This window comes from Bactrocera latifrons, unplaced genomic scaffold, assembly GCF_001853355.1.
Source record: "Bactrocera latifrons isolate USDA-ARS-PBARC rearing strain unplaced genomic scaffold, ASM185335v1 scaffold_740, whole genome shotgun sequence".
NCBI lineage: Eukaryota > Metazoa > Arthropoda > Insecta > Diptera > Tephritidae > Bactrocera > Bactrocera latifrons.
The window spans coordinates 11,403-33,846 of NW_017537424.1; the positions used below are offsets into that span (position 1 = coordinate 11,403).

The window sequence follows — 22,444 nt, forward strand, 5'->3', positions numbered from 1 at the left end:
CAAAACAAATTTAAATGTTTAATAAAAATTTAAAAAATAATATCTTGAACAACTATTAACATAAAAAAATAAATATTTTTTTCAATATAGTTCAAGTTTCTTTTTTTAAATTAAAAAACATATATAATATACACAGAGCCAAGCATTACAATAGACTCTGCGGATTGCATTTTGGTTTTCCTTACCATGCTTCTATCTAGCTCGCCATGCATGGGTTTCCCAATGTTGACCACGTCTTCAGGTGTCAGCCGTACACCACTCATGGCAATATCGCCCACTATCTTATTGCCTGTACGAAACGAAGTTAAAGCCTTGATTGCAGGTTGGCTGTCCACGTAGATGTTGGCTCTGCAGTTGTTTGTTGATACTTTATAAGCTAGCTGTTGTGCTTAAATAGCTCTGTTATCAATTTGTTTACTCCAAACGGCGGTGGCATTATTGTTATACTATGTTGCAAATATGCAATTTCTTAAAGTGTCGATCTGAGCGGACATATATTTAAATTTGTTTCAAAGTGTATGTTTTTCAAAAATTTCGGTGTTTCAACTTGTTCTGAAATTTTAGGGCGGTAATATGAAATACATTTAAGTTCTCCATCGGTCAAATTTGAGGTTATCTAGAATGTAGATCACAAGATCCCTAAAGTTTGTTTCAATCACGTAGCTCAGTTGACTATACTTTGCTGCTATCGAAGAAATTCTTCAATTTTGAGAACAGAAAAGCGATAAACAGAAAACATATGGAACGAGTCTGCAATCCTTGAATTAGTTAGTCATTCATCTACCAGAGAAAACAATTTACGAAAATTGTATAACCTCAAAAAATAAAAAAATTGTAAAAAATTTTAATTCCAATTCCAATTTAATTATAATTTCAAATTCAATTTCAGTTTAGTTTCAATTTGGCCGCTCTATTTTGGGGTCAAATATGTAGAGCAATAAATAACACATATGTATAAATAATTTCGAGGTCCACACTTCTTATTAACAGTCATTTAATCTGATTATGGGTGCATATAACGACTGCAGCAAATTTTAAAATAGCAAAACCTCTTTGTTTCATAGCAGAAGACCCTCGGCGAGCCATATTAAGCCACCAATTAAAGGTCTCACATAAAATAGACTCGCATTCAAAGCTCTAAAGCTTGTAAAGGCTGCATCTAATAACCACCATTCGTTATGTAGTGTTAATTAGATCACATGACAAGCGCGAGAAACCACTTGATTAATTTAAGTAATAATTTAATGAATAACTACAATATGCATTTAACTAATAACCAATGTCGTTGCACTTGAACTGAAACTTCTTTATGGTATATATTTGCATTCTTCATCAATAACTTTAACTAATTTAAGAGGCAACAAACGTAGGCGAGTGTTGACCCTAAATTTGCATACATTAATGCTGCATCTTCTATCAATTGATTAATAATTCATAGATCTCGACACATATTAATAGAATTAAAAAGGCATAAGGTCAAGAGGGCAGCACCGAAGACGTCTTCAAGCATCACGTTTGATCCAAAAAAACGCAGTTTACTACGCGTACCCGGCGTACGAAGAGCCTTGCACAGCTTGCGCCCTAAACTGTCTTAACTGTGCGACGCATTCTTAAACATATAGAGCAAGTAATCGTACGACGAAGAGATTAAAGCTACTGCTCCTGTGTTGTTTTTGTATATTTTCTTAACGAAAAATTGCATGAAAAATGCAAATTAGACAAAAAACTGGTGTTATAACTGGTGCTACACAGACGCGATTTACATAAACATGTGTATATACATTAGTATATATACAATATTTATATATGTAAATCGTTTCATATGCGCCTTCGCATTGCCGATTTGTACGGTGCTGCTCATCAATAAGCCATTCAAATGCAAATATTGAACCAGTTACAACAATAAAATAACAACTAGTACATATTTTTATGTGTATTCCGATTATGCACGAGTGCAAAGCGCTCGTAACGAATAGCAGTTAATTTGACTGTCGCATTTTGAATATGTTTGCATCTCGCATACGGCGCTATTCACCACTTTAATTATGCTAAATAAAGCGGAACGAAAAGGTTTAAGCAACAGCAGACAACATGTTGAACCGTTAAGCGTTGTCAACACATACATACATATGTATGTAATCGGTATGCGTCTTCAGCCTTATGCATTCAAAATAATGATATCACTCATGGCATGGCATACAGTTTGTACCGCAAACGATTTGAATTTAAGTGGTTTTTGAGTTAAATGTTGCTTGTGCATTTGAATTGCCGCCGAATAGAGTCGTCAGACTGGATTTGACGTATGCTTGTTGTTGCTTTTGTTGTGATGTTGCTGATTTTATCATTGAACTCGAATCGACTTATCGCTTTTTTGTGCTAAATAGACCTAAATTACTTGAGAAGAATGCAATGGCAACAAATGCTATAAATATACATACACTCCTACATATGCACTAAATACAAATAAACAAATACACAGCAACGGCGTTTCTAACACTGCGTTACACAAAGCGCCAATGCCAAGGTAGCGTCAACATTGTCATTGCCATCGACTCGATTCATAGCAACCTGTAATAACAGCTTTTCATTGTGGGATTACATACATACATATATCCATAGGTGTGTATGTATGTTTACGGACATAAGTGTTAGATAGGCATGCACTTTGCTTCGTGTGTATGTGTCAGTATGCATATTTATAAGTAGATGCAATTCCGATGGAAATTTTTGAAATATGTTAATGTGTGGGGTTATGCTACCCCCTTCCTAGCCAACAAATATTCACTAATTTCAGTTTTTTTTTTCGAAAAAACACATATGCAAATAACATTCCACTATTCCGATGGAAATTTTTGAAATATGTTAATGTGTGGCGTTATGCTACCCCCTTCCTAGCCAACAAATATTTACTAATTTCATCTTTTTTTCGAAAAAACTAATATGCAAATAACATTCCACTAATGATTTTGTGGAACTTTGTCCGGTTCGTCTGTTCTTGTCTGGATAAAAAATCTGATTCGTTCCCCTTATCTCGCTGATTGTTGAAGGATAATAAAAAATTTATCGGTCAAGGATAGACAAGACGATAACACCCTTTAGTTTAAAGAAAACACAACGTTAATACTGCCTGCAATTATAAAAGATGATCCATTTCGCGGTTACCTATTTTTTTTTTTAAGAAAAAACACAGAAACTTCACTGTCTAGTTTCTATCGCATCCTCTTCCAAGCAGCTTCTACATGCGACGTCCGGTATAATTCCCAGTCTTACAGCAAGTATGCCAATAGGGCAGTGTCCCGTCAAGAGCCCCGTCACTAAMGAGAGGCTGGCTTTACTGAGGGCAAAGAGATCATTAGATCTCCTGCGATCTATATTGGGCCAAAAGGCTTTTGCGACCGCGCAGGTACCCGTGCTGGCCCAGCGTAGACCAAGCAGTCGCGAGGCCCAGCCGTCCAGCAGTAGAACACAGGAGGACGCAGGAGCACTGACCCGTTCCCATCCTACCGATAGCGACTGTAGGGTGCCTTTCCTTGCCAGCTCATCAGCTTTGCAGTTACCTTCGATTCTCCTCTGGCCCGGCACCCATACAAGTCCCCGTTCTGGTTACTTAGACCCGAATGTCGTTGAAACGATCCTCTTAAAGCATAGTTACTCCAAATTTTATTCAAATACTTAAAACCATACCGTTTTTCGAATGACTGAATGTTGGCTATTTTAGTATTTTTTTCTTGTTTTTTTTTTTTAATAAAATTTTAATATCTCTGAAAAATAACACCCTAAAAAGTCTAGTACTCCTAAAATATACTTTTAAATATCTATAGGAAACTTTGATCTCCCACAAAAACAGTTATAACGCCGCCTTTGCCGTTATAAGTTATACACACATGCGATGTATAAATGTTTGCATTTCTGTCCAAAGATATAATTTTCATCGTGCCACCTGTCTAACGGGCAATGGTTCCACACGGCTGCACGTTTGCATTGAACTTGACGTTGGAAATTTTATACACACAAATATATGTATGTATATGTAAATGTAAGTGCAATTAAATATATGTATGTACAATTATATACACTGTTATCTGTTATTAAACGAACAATACTCTTAATAATAATATGGCGCTTGCCTTCATGGCAGTTTTTAGGCCGAGTTTATGTCGAAATTGGGGCGAAAGTTTATTTTTATGTCTTAAAACTGCGTAAAATAAAGTCCGTGATTTTTTATTATTTTTTTTCATAAAAAAAATTGTTAAAAAATAAAATCAAATAAATAACTTAAACGAGTTTTATGGACTTACTGGGTTTCGAACCACAGACTAAAGTTGTAAAAGTCAAGCATTAGCATGGGTCTGCCAAATTTCTAAAAAAAAATATCCACAGTAATGATTTTCTAATAACAATAGCAATAATAAAGCTAGCGTTTTCACGCTAACTGTAAAACAGCAGTGAATGCCAATGCAACCAAGCAGATAAAAAAATATAAAAAAGGTAAAAATCAACAGTTAAAATAATTTAATGGGAGATAAATAAAACAAATAAATTAAAATGTGCAAAAAATAATTGAAGACATTTATGCTAGCTATGTATTTATATATTATGTATGCATTGATACCGGCTTAGCCGGTCCATTAGCGGTGGCACACGCGAATTCGTGAACTGTCGACTCTTTATTTTTCATAGCGAAAATTTGATGTCTTCAAATTAAATACAAATGGCATTAGAAATCAGCAGGAACGCGCACTCATAATAACTGGTATAGCGTAGTGTGGTTTTTGCTCACAAAAAAAAAAAGCGAAAGGTCAGTAGAATGTAGTGATGCGCCGCCAATTCAAGTTTATTGCTATAAATAATTCACTAGTCTCTTTTATTTATTTACTGATTTGTTAAAAAAAAAACTATTCAAAATCTGTCTCTGAAATTATAATAACAAAAATATAGTTCGGTTTTTTTTTATCCATTCAGTCATGCCACTTTGTGAATCGGTTTATAATTTTTGACTACATCGCGAAGGTCTTTCAAGGAAATGGTCTTAAAGCTTCATCATATTCGGTATATATGTACATAAGTATTCACTTAACCTCTTTTGATAACAATATTTAAATTCCATTCTCAAGTCTGTTAAAATTTTTACTGACAATTTTATATTTTGTAAAGAAAAATAGTTTGAGTACTACCTGCTGAATTTCCTCTTTTCCCCAACATTTTACCGCGCGTTAAAATAATTTTGTTTTCTCAACTTAACCAGCATGTCAGGAAAACTTATGCTCCAAGTATGATTTGTTCCATTTATCAACGTTTTCTCACCTTTTGAATTTAACCGCCAGTTAAACTTCTGGTTAACATTTGTCGCGATTAAATTAAACCTGAATTTGTGTGCAAAACTTAAAACAGACTCTTCTTTAAAAATATTTACGTTTCCTTAACTTAACTGGCAGTTAAACTTCTGGTTAGCTTTTTTTCATAAAATGCATTTAATTAAATTGAACTAAAACTTATGATCCAAGTAGGATTTCCTCCTTTTTTAACATTTAACACAACAAAAACATTTACGTTTTCCCACCTCTAAAATTTAGCACGTCAATTAAACTGCAGGTTAACTGTTTTTGTACTTAATATACTGAACTTGTTGATGGATTGATTTTAGCTTAGCTCACTTATGCTTCAAGGAGAACTTACTCCATTTATAAACATTTACGTTTTCTCAACTGGTTCTGGTTAAACTTTTTCGTGAAATATGCTGATTTCAGCTAAACTTGTCTGTAGAACTTATAAACCAAGTGGTATTTCCTTTGTTTGTCAACATTTTCCCCGCTCTTTAAAAACATTTGCGTTTTCTTAAATCTCAAATTTGACCAGTGGTTAAACTTATGTCTAACTGTTTGCTTGAAATGCACTTAATTAAATTGAAGTCATCTGGAAAATATAGGATACTTCTTTTATATAACTTTTAAGTCTTCTCGGTAATCGATAACCCTCTAAGGGTCATTTTCTCAATATCTAGTTAGCAGCCATCTGTCAGTTAAGTTCCGCTTAAAAACAGTTCTTTGTCGAAAAAACGAGCCTTGGTTAAGTTGTTAACTAGACACTGATAAACAGTCTTAAGAAAGCTCCATAGAGCTCACAATTACTTGGCAATCGGTTTTTGTTCTAATAGTAAATCAATTGAAATGTTACTTTATTTTACGAACTGGAAACAGTATGCCAATGTATTATAAAGATTACCTAATTCTCAAGTTGATGTAAGGAGAGCAAGGCGTAGACAATTTCAGTTGTAAATATGATTATTTTTCTTTCGATTTTATAACTTTACTTTACTTCTCTAAATTAAGGAAACATTCATTTATGCTTGGTTCTTAAAAGAAATATTAGAATCCTCTTACTTCGAATATTATTTCTTTTATTGGTATTATATCTTCCTCATAAGTCTACCTTTAGTCATTCAAAAAAGGGGGATCCTAGCCTTGGGAAGAGTGTGGGAGATCAAAATAAAAGGAAAGTAGTGTTAAAGTTAAAGACCTATTATTACCAAAGTCGAAAACTTATCAAGTAAAGAGTGAATTCAAAAAGTTTACGCTCGATTAAAGGCGGATTTGGAGTTCCATTTCTAGGGGCCGAGTTTTATTATTATTTCCAGTGAAATCAATAACAGATGTTTTTAATTTACGCTTAATCAGAAAGTAAATACGAATTATGTACTCTTTGACATATACATATGTATATGTATTTTGTCATTTCACTTGTCATATAACGCCTAGTTTAATGGCAAGTGAATTCATCGACATGACTCGTGCGGCCTTCAAGTTTCAATAAAAGCGTTGATTATTATATCACACATGACGCACCTGCTGGATATCATAATTTATTTAGCTGGATCTACATACATACATACGTATGCACATTATATAAATACATTCCTATATGTATATATATGTTTGTATATTACATAAAAACAATTAAAGTTTTAAAAACGACAAACCGCAAGATAATTTGACAGATTGCCGAGTGAGATATGTATGTCTGTTGGTGGATTTTTACATAGATGTGATATAAGCAAATAGATATAGCTGGACATATGTATATATATGTATAATAAATATATGGTATAGTTTAACTGTGTTATTTGTAGTTTTACGCCTTAAAACGCTTCAAATTTGCATTGACTTTCGAGAGTTTCTATTAACTGCCGGGCATACTCGACAACTTGCGTCAATTTATTTAGCGGACAATTTACTAGAAAAACATATGTATGAACATAAGTGTGAATGATGTCTCACTCTGTGATGCACACACGCGCCTAATTTTGATTTGAGTCGCTTCTCACCCAAGGTACACTCGAGTTTCAGTTGACTGCCAACATAACTGTAAATTTTTGTATACCATATGTATAGCAGTAGGAGTGGTTATACGCCTAACAATTTGCATAACTGTTAAATTACCGTTTAGTAAATTAACACATTTATATCGTTAAGCCAAGTTTAGCACCTTTTTCCTATAAGCATGCATTGCTAAAATTTACTCCTGCAAAAATATAACTAGATGATAACACAAATCTATTTTAGATAAAGGGTGAAACGATCGAAAATTCTTTAGATAAGATTTAGATTGGACGGTTGGAAAGAACTCAGAGTGCACCACAATCAAAGCAATCTGTCAACAAAAACTTGATTTTTGACTTGCTTTGAAGTGGTTTTTCGGCTTCGGCTCACCTTTGCCACAATATTCGGCCGATTGATGGTCTGTTTAAGGGTCGTAAGTATAGATCCAAGACTCATCGCAATTAATAATACGTTTCATGACATCCTGGTGGTCGGAAAGCATTGCTTCACTGACGTTAACGAGACGAATGTTTTTCCGAAAATTTTTGTGATTTTGGAAGTAATCGTTCTTTCACTTTTCTTAGGCCCAAATGATCTTTCAAAATAGTTTTCACTGGTCCTTTCGATATTCCACTGACGCCAATAAGATCTCTGACTGTTAGTCCTTGATTCTCAAGCACCAATTCCTTTATTTTATTGATGTGTTAATCATCAGTTGATGTAGATGACCATCCTGAACGTGGTTTGTCGACAACACGTTCTCGACCTTCTTTGAATAATTTCTATCAACCAAAAAGACTTGCTCACGACAAACACTTATCATCGAAGACCCTTATCTTTTTATGTTGCAAAATCTGCAGATAATAGCAGTAGATGAGCGATACCCACGTAACCGATCTTAGAGATCGATCTTAACGAACTTGTTAAGTGGAAGATCATTAAGCCTCAAGACATTTTTGGAGTCCTAAAATTAATGTAATTACCACTGTCTGGAAAAACCTCGCACCTAATTAGAATTTCAAATATTTCGAATACACCATTTATAATTAAATTTCGGAAAAACTGACAACGTTTATCTGATTGGCAAGGAGTTTCAAACGGCCCTTTAATTTAGTGAATTACCAAATTTTATGCACAGTCTAAAACTCTGTTTAGCTGATCTCATTTCACTTATTGCTTTTAATTTTCAGTCAATATATGTATGTATGTGCATACAAATACAAAAATTTTACAAAGCGAAGATCTCTTCTTGGCTTGAGGACCCTAACACTCGATGGCAGGGAGCTGGAGTTATCTAAAAAGGTCAAATTTCTAGGTCTCACATTAGACTCAACCTTACGGTGGAATAGAACTACCACTGTCCATAGGCACCAAGGTACTCATAATATGCAGACGCCCAGCCGGTAGATCCTGAGATCGTAAGGCCTGTTGTCAATTATGGAGCGATTACTTGGGCATCTAAGGCAGTCATCGGTAGAGCTTCAACTATCGAAGCAAAAAGAAGATCATGTCGTCTTAAGAAATGAGCGCCTTAGGGGAAGACTAACACTGTCTCTTCTTTCAAGGGACGGTGTTACGAAGAGGTTAAAGTTTAGAGTTACTCTCGGCAGTAAGGTGGAGTGTAGTGATTCAATGCTTGACTTACTAGTGAAATCTTTATTATAAGTCTCTATGCTATACTTAGCGGTAGTGAAGCGATACTAAAAACAATATCACCTTATTAGACCGAACCACTTTTAGTTGTGGAGTGCATAGGTAGGCTGAACGGCAAACTCATATTGCAATTGTGCACACCTGCTCTGAGTGCCGGGGCATAAAGGGGTATCCGGCAATGAACTGGCCGACGAATTATTCCGCTCTGTGGCGAAGTTCAAGATGATGGTGCCAGAACCGTGCACTGCAGTGGGGCCTCCACTAGCAACAAACAGCAGAAAGGCGCCACTCCAAGCTACTATTGGGAGGGTACAACCTTACAAGGTTTAAAAATATTATCAACCACCTCCTAGACAAATTTCCTCTACTTATTGCGCTCTATACAGGGCACTGCAGGCTTAGAAAGTACTTGTCCAACATGGGCATAGTCTTTTGCGCAAACTGACTGCCGGTTTTGCAACATGGAACAGGAAACTCCTAAACACCTGATTATCGATTGCCCAGTAATTTGCAGAAGCAGGCTCACAGCTCTAGGTTCCATCTACTTGGACAAAGAATACATCACCTCGCGGCTTAGAGATATGTGATATAGGAGAAGGTACTATAGACCATAGGTCGTAGTGCAAAGCCTCAATTATTTCTACTTATCTATGTATACACTTACAAATATCTATATATACAAATATGTATGTATGTATGTGAGATTTTTGAATCCTGGAAAAGAAATCTTTACAAAAAAAAGCACAAAGTTTTCTTAACAAATTCATTTATATCCGTTTATTGTGGAGCCAAGACAAAAAAAAATTGTGAATTGTGAAGTTCAGCAGGGAGTCACAAATCAGTCTGTTAAAATGCTAAATTTAAAATATCAAAATAAAAAATAAAAAATAAAAAACAAAAAATTACGCAATTAAAACACTTTGGTATTTTTATATGGAACAATGTCGTCATTAGTCCAAAGAAACGCTGGTCATCTTTTGCAATTGTTAATTATTGTTTTCTCTGCCTTCTGAAAATATTTTTAAAAACGCTTTCAGCTTGAATGCGAATTAAAAACCAAAACAAAAAGAAACGAATTGTAAATTCTCTTTGATTCTTAATTGAAAATTATTGGAAAAAGTCATAAAGTTGGTCAAGCAGCAAAGGCAAGTGGTCATAAAAGAACTGATGGCGATTAAAGTTGCGTACACGCCAGGTTCTTGATTATCGCAGTGTCAATACATTTTCAAACATACATACATATATATATTTATGTGTATGCGTATATGTATGTTTGTATATATGTTTGTATGTTTGTATGTTCGTGAATCGTTTTCCTGGAATAATCAGTGGATGGTAAGGGATTAGCACAAAAAATGATTATAAAAATGTCTATGTATGTTGGTGTTCCGCTCTTCTTTGTGCCAATAATAATCGAGAACAGTCTTTTAGTTTGCTACTTATTGCTTTTTACACGCAATTCCAGCTTGAGTCAGCTTGAAGTCAACATTTATTGCTTCATATGGTATTTTGAAACCTGCCGCTTTTATTCCCTGGCTGTCAAGTCTCCCTATATAAATAAACGAATGTATATGTATATGTATATACTCGGCTTAGCTATGCATAATTAGCATGCCATTCGGATTCGATACACTAACTATTAAAATTTATTATAGTGTGTAGAACATGCCGGTAAAGAAAAAATCAAAAAGTTCTGAAATGATGACAGAACGTTTTCTATGATTTTTTCTTTGTTTTCTTTAATAATTATATTTTTCTTTCTGCTCACCATTCGCAAATTCACTTAATACAGCTCACCATGCATGCCTCTGCGACTGCGCAGTAATTCTATTTATATTTTTATTATTTTTAGATTTTTTTTTAGAATTTTTCATTTAATTTAATTTTTTTTACTTGAAGATTTAAACGTGTTGGGTGAAAAAAAGCGCTTGAAATTGAAATTAGAAAATTATTCGTGTGTAACAAATTGGCGTATAATTAATTTTGCTGCAGATGTAGCACTACAATAATTGGTTTTGGCAGGAGAACTGTCAGTTTGAGCGCATCAATTTGGATAAGCGTTTTAGCTATGCATAATTAGTTAGATGATGTATAAAGAAAAATTCACAGCATTTTAATGGGCTTCAACTTAAATTATAAACAGTTATTGTGTGATTTGCATATCTACTTTGTATACAGTATATATTTCTGCATTTGAAAACGCAGTCTTATGAAGATCTTATGGAGGTGCACATTACAATATTAAAACAATTTTAACTCAATGCAGGATACAAAACATAATTCGCTGAAATATGTCAATGTCTCTCGAAATCTCGTAACGTCGACTCATCACATCATCCTCTGTATCATATAGCACGACTGGGATAATGTGTGACTTGTAGAGGGCTTTATTTCTCAATTGCCTACTCAGTCCTTCCGGGCCTGAAGTCACACTGATAAGATCCAATCAGTTTTGTGAGGGTGGGCTTTCATCTTTCACACAGTACGCTCGACAGAATCCTGTTGAAGAGGCTTATTGATGCAAGCGCCTTATCAGTTTTTCGCCGCCGTGTTTGAATAGTTCGGTCGACTATCCGTCGGCCCTCGCCGCTTTGTAGTTCTTCAAACGGGCAACTGCTATTCCAACTTCTTCATGATCGGACAATAGAACATCCGCTCCGTCGGCATCAATTGGCGAATCGGGTTCGCCATCTCCTGGTGTTATGCTTTCACTGCCATTCAGCTGGTTGGAGAAGTGTTCCCTCCATAACTTCAGTATACTCTGGACATCAGTCACTAAATCACCTCTCCGATATTAAAGACTTCTATTAGTCGTCGGATCTTTTCGATCTTTTCGTAGATACTTCGAGCATTACAGCTGTCGGCCAGCTTGCTATGCATTTCAGTTTCACTCTTTTTTTGTCTACAAACGTGTCTCGCTTCCCTTTTCAACTCTCTGTATCTACGAGACGTATTTGTAACTTTGCGAGGTAGGCAGTATGTTTTCTCTCCACTGCGACAAGGCACTCTACATCATACCAGCTGTGCTTTTGCCTTTTTCGAAAACCAATGGTTTCATTTGCAGCCATTCCACAGTTCCCTTATACCTAGTTGCTGATGAGTGCTCTTAGAATGCCTGAGTGTAAGTCGAACAAAAAATCGTTCAGCGGTTTGTTGTGATTACATCTTCCCGACGTCGTACCTTCCTTTAGTTTGTTGACATACTACATATAATGATACGATTTTGAAAATATTTTCGGTGATTGCTGTTTATATCGTAGAATATTCCGTACGAAATTTCACGAAGATATCTTGGCATAGAAATCTCAAAAGCTGTAGGTACATAGGACAGGCAGACATATATACATACATATTAATTTTTTTGGGATCTTCGACGGCTCGTAATGAGTTACAAGCATCGCGGTAAACTTAATATAACCTGCTCAGGGTATAAATATCTTTTAAAAAGCAATACCGTTTAATAAAATCCCAAATAAACCAAAGCGTTAATTTCGTGTAACGCAATAGCCTTCTCCAACAATGTATAGTATGAGCTACGATTAGTTAAATTCATTATAACGCTTTTTTTTCCAATATAAATTCAGTAGGCTGAACCGTGATAGCTTAAATACAACAAGATATTTTTTCCCTACGATGACCATTAACACTTTCAAAAGCAGCCGACGGTACTGTCGATCGCTTAACTTTTTACGCCGAGTAATCGCTGGCACGTTGAACATGGTTAACAAACTTTTGAACACCGACTTTGAAGCGGAATTTCGGCTATATACATATATGTACGTAAATATTGACGCTCAAATGCCTAAAATACAACAATAGTTTACATAAAAATTGCTCATTAATTTATTTTCCACTTCATTTTATTTTTGGTTTTTCTCTTAAATTCATTAAAATAACTTAAGTAATTAATTACAAACGAAAATCCTACGCGAGCTCACTTAATAATGTGTTGCCGCGGTAAAAGTGCCGTCTTTCGTTTTTCTTTTACTCAACTATATTGTTTATTTGTTTACGGTCTTTTGTTGCTATTTAGTCGTTTTATTGCTCGTGGTCAGTGTTGTCGGTTTGTTAATGGGGTTACTGACCGACCGCATTTTACCGCTACACAGCGCACTGCTGAACCACTGGCTATTATAAGATCATTTTTCTCACCATTTGCATAAATTTATTGCACCGTTACCACACGATGTTAATGCAGAGCTGTACACGAATACATACATGCATACAAATACATATGTACAAAGTATTTAAGAAATATTAAAAGCGTTTATATGCATAAATAATTCACACCTTCATTATGATCATTAAGCAAGTGATGCCAACTTCATTATACAATATAAACATATGTGCATTTGTATACATGTATATGTATGTATGTAGTAGGTAATGAGCGGTTGTCGGTAAAAGCGGATATAAAATCGCAAATTTCAATAATTTTTATTAAATTTATTAAATCAATTTATAGTCTGCTTTAAATTTAAATAAGCATTTTTTAATGATAATTTATTTAAGTAAAACAAGCCTGTAAGTTATGGCTTCGAGTGAGGTCCTCGGACTGAAATACGATAAATATACATATGTTTTCCGTTAAGTGAATAGCTAAAGAAATGTGTACATACATATATAAGTACTCGTTCACTGCTGTCTTGAAAAAGTAACGGTAATTTTCGATTTTTTAATAAAAATTTTTTATTCATTTGTCTACATTAATGTTGTCGCCTTCAAAATAGTTCCCATTCGATATTATGCACTTATGCCAGCACTTTTTTTACTCGTCGAAATACTTTTCAAACTCGATCTTTGGAATAACATTTAACTCTTTCAGCGATACGCTTTTACCGTCTTTTGAGGTTCTCTTTGCTTTTAGAAATATGACCGAGAAATTACAAGAAGCCATTTATAGTGAAAATGGAGGTTGAGGCATCGTTCCAGTATTGTTTTTAGTCAAGAATTCCGGAAAAAATCCCTTGATCCATTTCTTTTAACAAACGAAAATCGTCAAACTCATAAAAACACGTCTAACCTTATCGGATGCCACAGACAAAGTAAGCAATGAAAACAAATAAAAACTTTATCGCACTTAAGGGTCAATTGACAATTGGACATTTTGAATCTGGGAAATTTTTATTTTAAAATTCCCATTAATTATGTACACCTCGCATGAATTTTTTCAGATTTCGAAAGTAATAAAATTTCACTTCAAGAAAGATCTTGACTAAAACACAAAATTGATGTTACATTACCTATAAAAATAACCATCTATAAGGTAACTACCGGTAAGATAAGATCTATGAGTTGTTCGAAAGGAGTTTAGTGTTCGCATTCAGTTCTATTTTCCGACAATTTTAGTAGATTTACACTGGAGAAACGTTTTCTGGAGGCTTGGTAAGGTGCCTGAGCTTTAAAGCATCTACATATGAAGTACATACATTATGTATATGGATTTCGACCACTGTAAGGTTATTCGGGCTTTTGCTATAATAAATTCTTTCATATTCCATAAATATTTTAGATATAAAACACAATTGTGTTTTTTAATGTAGATGATAGCAATTAGAGGAGTAGCAATGAATGAACAATTAAACTTTAGGGAAAAGAAATTTGAAAAAAATATAAATGAAGGGTTATATGGTGGACGATTTTTTGCACGCAACTTATGGAATTGTATTAAATTTTACCAAACACAATGCTAAGAAGTTAAAAACTAATATATTAATGTTTTTAATTCATAATTTATACATACATACATCCAGTTAATATGATCACAGATTAGAAATACTTTACGCTTAGCATATAAACTTTCAATTAAAATTTTGCAAATGCTAGTTAAAATTACTCAGACCGACCAATGATGAAATCTGTTGTTCCCTAGATGTACCCCAGAGGACTCCAATCGAACTGAAACCGAAGTAATTGAATTTTTGTAAAAATATCCCTAAAATGAGAACTAAATATGTATCTAAATGTATCCGAAAATAAATTTTTAAAATTTCGACATCCACCAGCGCCACTTAGCGATGAATGACGCAACAGAAAATGACAAAAATTGATTTGAAACCTTACAATGTTTTGGAAACCAGAGTAGCTCAAAGGCCGTATAAGCTCACATTTGTGGCATAGCATTACCTAGAGGACTGAGAATATGTATTATGGTCTATCGATCTTAAACGAAAATAAAAAACACAAATAATTTTTACTGTACTTAATTATTTAAACTAGTTTGACTCTCACTTTATGTGAAAATTTTCAAAAAAAAAATAAATATTTTTTAGATTTTGAATAACATAATAAAACATACTCAATAGAGCGAGTCGATTTTTTACAATGTTTTTTTTTTAACAATAAACATCTACTGATCATTCTAAACAACTTCGCCTAAGAGACTAGGGGTCTAAAACCGGTTTCGAGCCAGATGAGCACCCTGTAAATGTTATTTGTACGTCTGAAAGCATTCCTTCACACCGTTGCGCAATAAAAATAGCGACACCTCTCCAATCCAATAGTTTTGGCTTAGTTTTCTGCCAGCGATAGTTAATGTACATGACAATCACGTACGGGTTTAAATAACTGTCAATACGAGTACTTGCGAACAAAGCAGTCACCCACGTTTGCGAACCCTCTAAACTTCGCTGGCAAGCAATCTTACATATGTATGTATATATATATTTATATGCTTAAAGGTGCAGTGTTTTTGCTGTTGGCATGTACTCCCTCATTCACATATTTGCATACACTTCAGTATGTATAGTATTTGGCAACTTTTTCACATTTATTTTTTCGTCACTTAATGGTCACTTATACGCCGTGACGTACACAGAAACACTCTCTCATTAATATGCTGTCAACAGAAAATTGTAAAATGTTCAATATTTACATTTGCAGGGAGACAACATTTTTTGTGCGGATTGGATACTACTACACAAAAAATTTTTTTATATAAATAAAGGTGTATTTTTATATATTATGAAATACATACTTATAGATAAGTTTTATTATTAAAAAATTTCAAGCACAAATTTTTCTGAAATCCATTTTTCTATTCAACTAAAATTACAAATAAATGCCTATGTTCCTGTAAGGTCCGTCTGCCATAGAGAAAATTCAGTTTGAAGGTTGGCGAATTGTAATCAATTAATTTTTGGATAGTGCTGTTATAAAGAGTGATACATTTCGAGGTTCCCTACTTTTGTTTTTTTTTTTTTTAAGAAAAAACACAAAACTTTCAAATTTAGTGGGAAATGTTTATTATCATTCGAAAGAAGAAGATTATTTCTTTCAAATGTTTGGCCGCGACTATGTCTCAAATGGTCCATGCGTTGAGTCCAATTTTCGATGACTTGTTCGAGCATTTCGACTGGTAACTGGCTCCAAGGCCTGAACGAAGACGTCATATACTTTAGACTTTACATAAACCTACAGGAAGTAGTCTAACGGTGTGAAATCACACGATTTTGGTGGCCAATCGACCTGAGCAAAACTCGAAATTGTCTGCTCACCAAAGTGCCGATGATTTCACCGGCCCACAAAACACACGTAACCGTTGTTTTATCTGGATGTAATGGCAGCTCTTGAATCTCTTGACTCTCTTCTTCCCAAATGCGAAAGTTTGCAAAATTAGGCTCGAATTCGTCGGATATTCTTGGATCTTTCCATAAGCGCATAGAACGAAGCGATGTCGCTTGGAAAAGTCGAGCGGCCTCAAATCTTGCAGACGGAGTACGCTTAAGATCTCGTCGTAAAATGCGTCAAGTCGTTCCATACGGCGAACGGCGCAGAATCGCACAGCTTCGGATAAAATGTATCCAGTCATAAGACAAACAATCAGTACGTTTGCCCTTTGGCTTGCCTTTTCACTATATAAAAGTTGTAAAAACCAGCAGAAGCACCGAAAACAATATCAACTCTGAAACTGGAGAGAGAACTCTTTTTAATTCAATTGCTGCTTCGTATCGAGATAACAGAGATTTAGTATCAAATCTAACAAATCTAAGGCATAGAAGCCTAGAATCAGCAACAGCAACGACCCGGTTTTATATCCGCCCAAGAACTATCAACTAGTTAAAAATTATCAAAATATTTGGTGAATATTTTCTGTCCCTTTAACACCAACAACTTTTTAAAAACTTTCCAACTCTAAAAAGTTTTCAAATTAGCGCCAGCGTAGGGAAAACTAAGAAGAATACGATTCGTCTTTAACTTGTTATTTTGGAGAGGTGCGCGATTGCGCAGAGTGTGCGGATCAAAATCGCCTAACCGGTTATATACCGCCCAACGAGAAGAAGAATGCATAATTTCCGGGGTGTCGATCAAAAGCATAGTAAATTGCTATCGTTAAACGGCTAATTTAAACATTTTAGTTCTATTTCCACAAAATTAGTTCAAACAAAGTTAGTCGATGGCCTCTAAAACCAGTTCAAAACCAGTTAGAATATTCGCGACAACATGCCGTTAGTTATTACTCAGTTCTATCACACGATTGTTGTTGTTTTTAATTTATTTCTATGTTCACCTGAATAAATAAAAGCTTTCAATATTTACGTATGCAGAACTTATTCTCCGAAATATTGTTTGCATAATTTTTCATGTTAAATCTGATCACTTAGCACTTGTTGCGTTCCTTTCGTCGCACAAAAAGTGAAATTGAGTCTTAAATCAAAGTGCGAAATTCCCCAATTCCGTCATACGTCGATGAGAAATGTGTCATCGGCACAGATACTCGACCGTCTGCGGCTAACGTAAAATCTTTGAAAACCCCAAACTGCGCAAGATTTATCGCCGCTTGTCTGTCTGTTTGTTTGCCTGTCTTTAATGCTACCGCGTGCTCGTATCTTCCAGCTGCCGTTTTACGAAACTCAAAATCCGAAATTAACACAAAATGACACGCTCCGATACCTTTGCAGAATACATAATTGCGCATGCGCACAAAATTCTTCTTCTGCCATAGGGTAGCGTTTACACATGCGCAGAAGCAAATCTCGTATATACATACATACATATGTAGATAGATATATATGCATGTGTTAAAGAACCACTGAACCGAAAATTTTATGGAGCAATTCCTACATTGCATCTATGGCAGGAGCTGCCGCACGTACTCTGTATACAGCTATTTACATATGCTTGTGCATACATATGTACATACAAACACACATGCAGGTATTTATGTCGGTTAATTTTAGACGTAAATGTCTGGTAGTTAGCAAATCGGTAGCGCAATCTAGCCACCGTAGCATTATTTTATTATCAATGTTGTTGTTTTTATTTTTTCTTTCTGCCTCGAGAGTACGCAACTGGAGTAGATGCTTATCTGGTAGTTGAATAGAAGTTCGTGGGTCGTTATGGGTCGTGAGCTCCAAACCCAAGGGAGCCGAAGTTCTAAAAAAGAACTCTTAACAAGCCTCTTAATGGGTTTCTTCCTCAAAAATCTTGTTTTAAAGTATTTAGAGTTGGATTGGTTCCTCCAATAATAGAGTACATCTCCGGTCAAATATCTATCAAAGCATTTACTTCATTTTTAATGGGTGATCCAAGTAGAGGTACTTTTTTCAATCGCCTTTTTTTTAGAGATCACGAGTCGTGTCAAACTGTCACGTCATGCATAGAGAGTGGTTTCTGCGCCGTTCGCACCAACTCGCATTTTACGTCGATCTCTTAAATTGAAACCGCTTGACCTCCTCAAACGACATCGCCTCGTTCTATAAGCTCTTGAAAAGTTTCAAGAACATCCGACGTTTTCGAGGCAAATTTAAGACTCAAGCAAAATTCTCGCATTTGGGACGAAGAGCAACCTGAAGAGATTCAAAGGTTGTCATTTCATCCAGAAAAAGCAACAGTTTGTATGCTTTGTGGGCCAGTGGCCGTTATCGTGCCCTGATAACCGACTGTTTGATGCCTGAAATTGATGTTCATGATCTCGGCGATATTTGGTTACAACAAGACAGTGTCACTTCCCACACATCGCATCAATCAGTGGATTTATTGAGTGAATACTTCGGTGAGCCAGTTGATTAGCCACCAAGATCGTGTGATATTACACCGTTAGTCTCTTTGCTGTGGTTATATGTTAAGTCTAACATATCCCGCTTTAATTCAGGACTTGGAGCAAAATAGCACGCTTGTCATTCACCAGTGTTTCACCCAGTCGAAAACAGCAGGCAATCTCGAAATGAAGCACCCTTTATATAGTTAATATGCATTTTTAAACATCTCCATCTCTAGATTCCTATAAATATTATATACAAATTTTCAGAGGTATTTCCCTAAAAATACTGAGAATTTTATAAAAGGAAATCTTAAAAATCAGACTATTGTCATCGGAATAAATAACCTTTTACACTCATATTCATCAAGAATCTGAAACATTTTATATATATTTCTATGTGTTTTGCATTCGGAGATTATTGAATAAGTATACATGCATATAATAAAAAAGTGCGGAAGAATATATTATTTTTTATATCGATTTCCGGTTGCAATCACTTTGAAACAAGTGACAAACAGAAATATAAAATTGGTGTACCTGACCAGAATGTGAAATTTTTTATATTAAATAAGTCTTGAAAATCCACTCATATTGAAACATATTGTTTTGATTATAAAATGCTTACATATTGGATATATTGGATATATTGGACAGCGGAAGCGTAAAAGTATATGATACATATTTTTCGAATTTGAAATATAATACTTATTAGATCATTTTTAATAAATGTAAATGTGTATGTATATAGTATATATGTAGAACAGAAGTCTTCAGAGAAATGGTGTACTTCTCTGCTTGTTACATTTAAATTCATTTGAATTGTCAAAAAGTTTCCTATGAAAGCAACAAAATGAGACAATTATCATTATTAGTAAAGCTGCATTCATTTGGTATAACCGGTTGCTGAGCTGTATTTATTTATATCAGTTGTTTGTTCGTTTCACCACTTTCAAAGTTTTGCTGATTCGATACTGCTTATAGAGTTGTTAGAGTATCAAGTTGAAAACATACATATATGTATAAGAAGTTTTTTTAGTAATTTTCCATAATTTAGGCCAAATTTTACCATAAATAGAGTTTCAAGCCATATTAATCTCACAAGCAGTTTTGCTGAGCCTAAGGAAAGTGCTCTCTTTGCCTTACTAGGAGTGTGTGATAGATAGACTTCTGATATATCGAGTAATATGAGCAGTAACATTTTTCCATGTTAATAAAATATAGTCGCAACAAGTCAAGCTAAGATTCGCTTGCTGCGAAGCTATAATATCCTTTACAAATACAATAAAATTCCTTATAAGAACTTGATTTTGATAAAACAGTTTGAATAGCAAGTATATATAATAACATAATGACTCGATCTGAGCAATTTCTTTAGAGATTGTACAGATGCCTTAGATAATATTTCATGCAAAATTTATTGAAGATATCTCGTCTAATGAAAAGATTTTCCATACAAGCATTTTATTCCAATTGTTCAGTCTCTATTACAGCTGTATGCTCTAGTGCTCCAATATCGGCCGATGGGACAAATTAGCAGCTTTTTAGAAGGGAAAAAAAGTTTTGTAAAAAAAATTCAGATGGATATCTCAAAAACTTCAGAACTAATTCGCGTATATATAGACAGACGAAAATCGCTCAATCAACTCAGCCGGTCACGCTGATCATTTAGATATATATTGTATATTTTCCACATTTCCTTCTCCGAAATGTGTTATATATGGCAGTAAAAGAGTTCTTGAGTCAGTAAAATTCAATATAAAAATTGAAAATAAACTAATTTTTCACTACCTGTACAAAATTTTTAAGCTATCTTTCGCTTTCTGCGTTAAGGAATGGTATATTGTAAACTGATATTAAGTATAGAGGATTAAACAAAATTGTTTGAAAACTATCACAGTCAGAGTCACAGTTTCCGGGCTTCAAATTTGGATCCATTTCAGTACCGTTTGAATGAATTGACTTGGAAATGGTCAATTTATCGCTATTGCACTCGTTATAGTTCTTGAACGGTAATGGGTTTTTATCGGTTTTATCTGAAAAAACTTGAAACCACAAAGATTTTAACATAAGATTATGCGCGCTTCGATATTTTATGCTCACTATAGTAAGTCAAGATGGGTTGTTCGATAAGTAAAAAATGTATTCGCCTCATCTTTTGAAAAGAAGCTGTCGTAAATTATACACTATTATTAGTAGTAGTTTTATAGCGACAATGCTGACAAACCTCGGTTGATGATAAAAATAATAAAGCAACTGAATTCTAACGTATCTCAAACCCCTAAGTTCATCAGCTTTTTGTCACACACTTATCGGCATTTATGTATCTCACTCTAATATAAATATCGTACCAAGTCAGCTCTGGCGCTTATCAGCTCGTAGAAAACATATTTTATTATAAAATATATTTTCAACTGCACTTTACTTCTCGCTCAAACCACATCCGCCTTCTTATCAGTAAGCGTGTAAATTAATCAATATAACCATCAGTTATACAAGAAATAATATATATAAATGTATAAAAATAATAATCACTAATCACTTAACATTTCACACTTCTCTCGCCCCACAGATGTCGTACCTCTACTCGACGTTCGGTCAATTGGTCAGCGTGCACTGCAAAGCCACCGCCGCCAGCACAGCGAAGCCAGTGAACGAGTGCAAGCGCGACTTGCTCGCCTATGGCTATGAGAAACTACAAACGTTCAGCGACGCACAGTTGGATCTGCTGGATCCCTATCAACGAGCCGCCAATGAACTTAGTAAGTTGACAAGTGCAATAAAATAAACAAAAAACAAAAACAAATGTTTTTACATAAAACTTTGGAAATCAGTTGTTGGTGCGCAATGCTTGGTAGTGTATTTGTGTATGTATGCATGTGTGTATATTTATGTATTTACATTTATACGCGAGTCGATATTTATAGGCGCCGCTTAATTGACTTCCGCAACGGCATTTACTACTAATTGTGTTTACCTATTCATCAATTTTATTGTGCAATTAAATAAATACAATGTTTTGCTATCGACATCGTTCAACTAAAATTTTGCATAAAAGTAAAAAATACAACTTTATAAGTTTATATGAAGGTTTCTTTAGGCTTTAGATTAGATAAGTAAAAGAGGACTGGACCGCAACCTAGGGTCCACTGTGCCCACTCCTAAGTCACAATATCTCAACTAGCACCAGCAAATTGATAAACTGTTAGATGCTATTGAGGCGATGTGATCTTCTTTCAAACTCCAAGTCGCAGAACTAAGTTTTTCCAACTTAACATTTCGGATGATTAGGAGTTGTTGAAAATGCATCTCCCTAGTCGCTGTTTCATTATTGCGGAGCAGCATCTTTATGGTGTGGCGACCTGCCACAATGAAAATTTTCGGCCCCACCATGTTGGTGCATGCTGCGGAGCAGGCAAGCTCCTCAGCCAGTTCATTCCCGTCTATACCTTTGTGGCACTGGCCACCAGTCCGGAGCTGTATGGAAGCTCAACTG

The 22,444-nt window shown here is 34.8% G+C and overlaps 1 protein-coding gene across 1 annotated transcript in view; it reads left to right on the forward strand.

The window, feature by feature from the left end:
* Positions 1-22,444, forward strand: part of LOC108976300 (rhythmically expressed gene 5 protein) — a 28,490-nt gene that overhangs the window by 1,989 nt on the left and 4,057 nt on the right. Inside the window, exon 2 of the mRNA XM_018945306.1 lies at positions 21,521-21,710. Coding sequence (XP_018800851.1) covers positions 21,521-21,710 — 190 coding nt within the window. The remainder of the gene's footprint in view (positions 1-21,520; positions 21,711-22,444) is intronic.